Source organism: Orycteropus afer, unplaced genomic scaffold, assembly GCF_000298275.1.
Source record: "Orycteropus afer afer isolate SDZICR_OR568_19922 unplaced genomic scaffold, OryAfe1.0 scaffold00492, whole genome shotgun sequence".
NCBI classification, from domain to species: domain Eukaryota; kingdom Metazoa; phylum Chordata; class Mammalia; order Tubulidentata; family Orycteropodidae; genus Orycteropus; species Orycteropus afer.
The window spans coordinates 1510849-1512770 of record NW_006922079.1 but is presented as its reverse complement, the minus strand read 5'-3'; the positions used below and the strand labels follow the sequence as shown (position 1 = coordinate 1512770).

The 1922-nt window shown below is 41.0% G+C and overlaps 1 protein-coding gene across 1 annotated transcript; it reads right to left on the bottom strand.

The window, feature by feature from the left end:
- Positions 1-1106: 1106 nt before the first annotated feature.
- LOC103209351 (N-alpha-acetyltransferase 50-like) lies at positions 1107-1613 on the bottom strand. The gene has a single exon (XM_042782865.1). The coding sequence runs from the start codon at positions 1611-1613 to the stop codon at positions 1107-1109; it is 507 nt and encodes a 168-aa protein (XP_042638799.1).
- Positions 1614-1922: the final 309 nt, after the last annotated feature.

Genomic DNA, 1922 nt, shown 5'->3' with positions numbered 1-1922 from the left:
CTGTCTAGATAGTCTTTCCTATATAATCAAATGGTCAGTGGCCACAGGTTTAGCAGTCTGCACTTTCCAACAGTCAACGCATTTATTGTGCCACAAGTTCACCAAAGTTTCCTTTCAGGTACTTTTTAATATGTCAGGAGAAAACACCTGCTTCAGGTTTATTTAAGGGTATTGACCTACGGAACATCAAGTCCATTTTTAAGGTTGGAGAAACTATTGTTGTGTTTACTGAAGAAAAAGGGCCAGAGAAAGAAGTAAATCACAACAAACCTCTTTAGGTCAGTTAAAGGCCATATCTCTAGCTAGGATATTAAAACAAAAAAAAACAAAAAAAAAAAAAAACACCTCACCAGCCCACACGCTAATAGTTAATGCCACTAGTAACAATCAGTAGCAGGAAAAATAAACCTGCTAACAACTGGCCCACTCATTAGCAAGAAGCAATTTGACTCAAATACTGAGACCAAAATATGTAACACTATCTATCCAAACTGCCCCACCCAACTTCAACCACCAACAGAAAGAGAGGAAATAATTGCTGAAAACAACAAAACAAAATATGCTTAGTATATCTCACAAGGAAAACAATGGTCCAACTCTAGAGATAATGCTCAGAAGGACTAAAGGTGGAGTGAAGGCAGTGTCTAGGGATTAGCATCCCACAAATAGTCTTTACAAACCCAAAGTACCAAAAACACACTAAACTTGTCTGAATTAAACAACAAGATATTGCTGCTGCTGCTTTTTGTCTTTTGAAATATATGCTATTTTGTAGGCTCTGCCCTTCAATGTGAAAGCAGGACATTAAAAAAATCAGCTAAAAAATCTGAAATTATTTAACACCCAAAATTTTGGGACCATTTAGCTGTGAAACTAAACATCTGTACTTTTTTCTTCCTTCAATCAAACCATTTCACAAAAATAAGAAAATTAAAACAATCTATACATGATTTTCAAAGTCCTTGGAAGTATTTAGAGGAAAAGGGAAAGAAAGAAAGAGAAACAATGGGGAGGATAGGAAACCTTTGAAAGAAAAAGGGGGTAAATCAATGGGCTTCTTTTTATTTGGCGACAAGCAAGTACAAGAAAGTTCATTAGTAATTTGTTCAGTTATCTATCTTCTGCACATATGCCTTCTGGCTAGAAAGGACTTTGAGGTTTTTCTGTAGCACGTGAGCATCTGTGGGTTCTATCCTCTTATAGTAGTTCTTCTTTGTCTCAATAATCTCAAAGCCAAACTTCCAGTAGAAGTCAATTGCTGACTCATTGCTGATCTGAACATGCAGATAGATGTCGTCAAAAGTGCCATCTTTTTCACAGATGTTTAAGACATGATTTAACATTTTAGGTCCTATTCCTAGCCTTCGATAAGGTGCAAGACATCCTAGTGTCATGATGTAAAGTCTCTTCTGATTCTGTAAATGATCCACCCTACAGCATACCACACCTACTGCAATATCATTGAAATATGCAAGCTTTGCTAGCTCGCCAACCTCCAGCACATCCTTGTAGAACTTGCCATTGTAGCTGACTGGAAAGATGACCTGGTTTAATCTGTTCAATTGTTTAATATTGTATGGTGTCACATCTCCCAGCTCGATCAGGCCTTTCATCTTACCCACCTGCTGAGGCCGTCGTTACCACCGATATCAATGCTGCAGTCGTCGTCACCGCGGTGAGCTCTCTGCGTCCTCAGCTCGGCCACTCAACCCTACCAGTCCGCCTCCTCCCCTGGAGCAGGGAGCTTAAGCGGGTGATGGAGGCCCCGGGAGAGTCGGGGGCGCCCGCTGCATCTCCCGAGGGCAAAGGGGGTGTCTCCCACCACCGCACTAGTGCAGCTGCTTCTCCACACGTGTACAAGGAGCGCTGGGCTCCCGCCCGCTGCTCCTTAAAAATTAAATCTTTATGTGCTTCCAAAGACT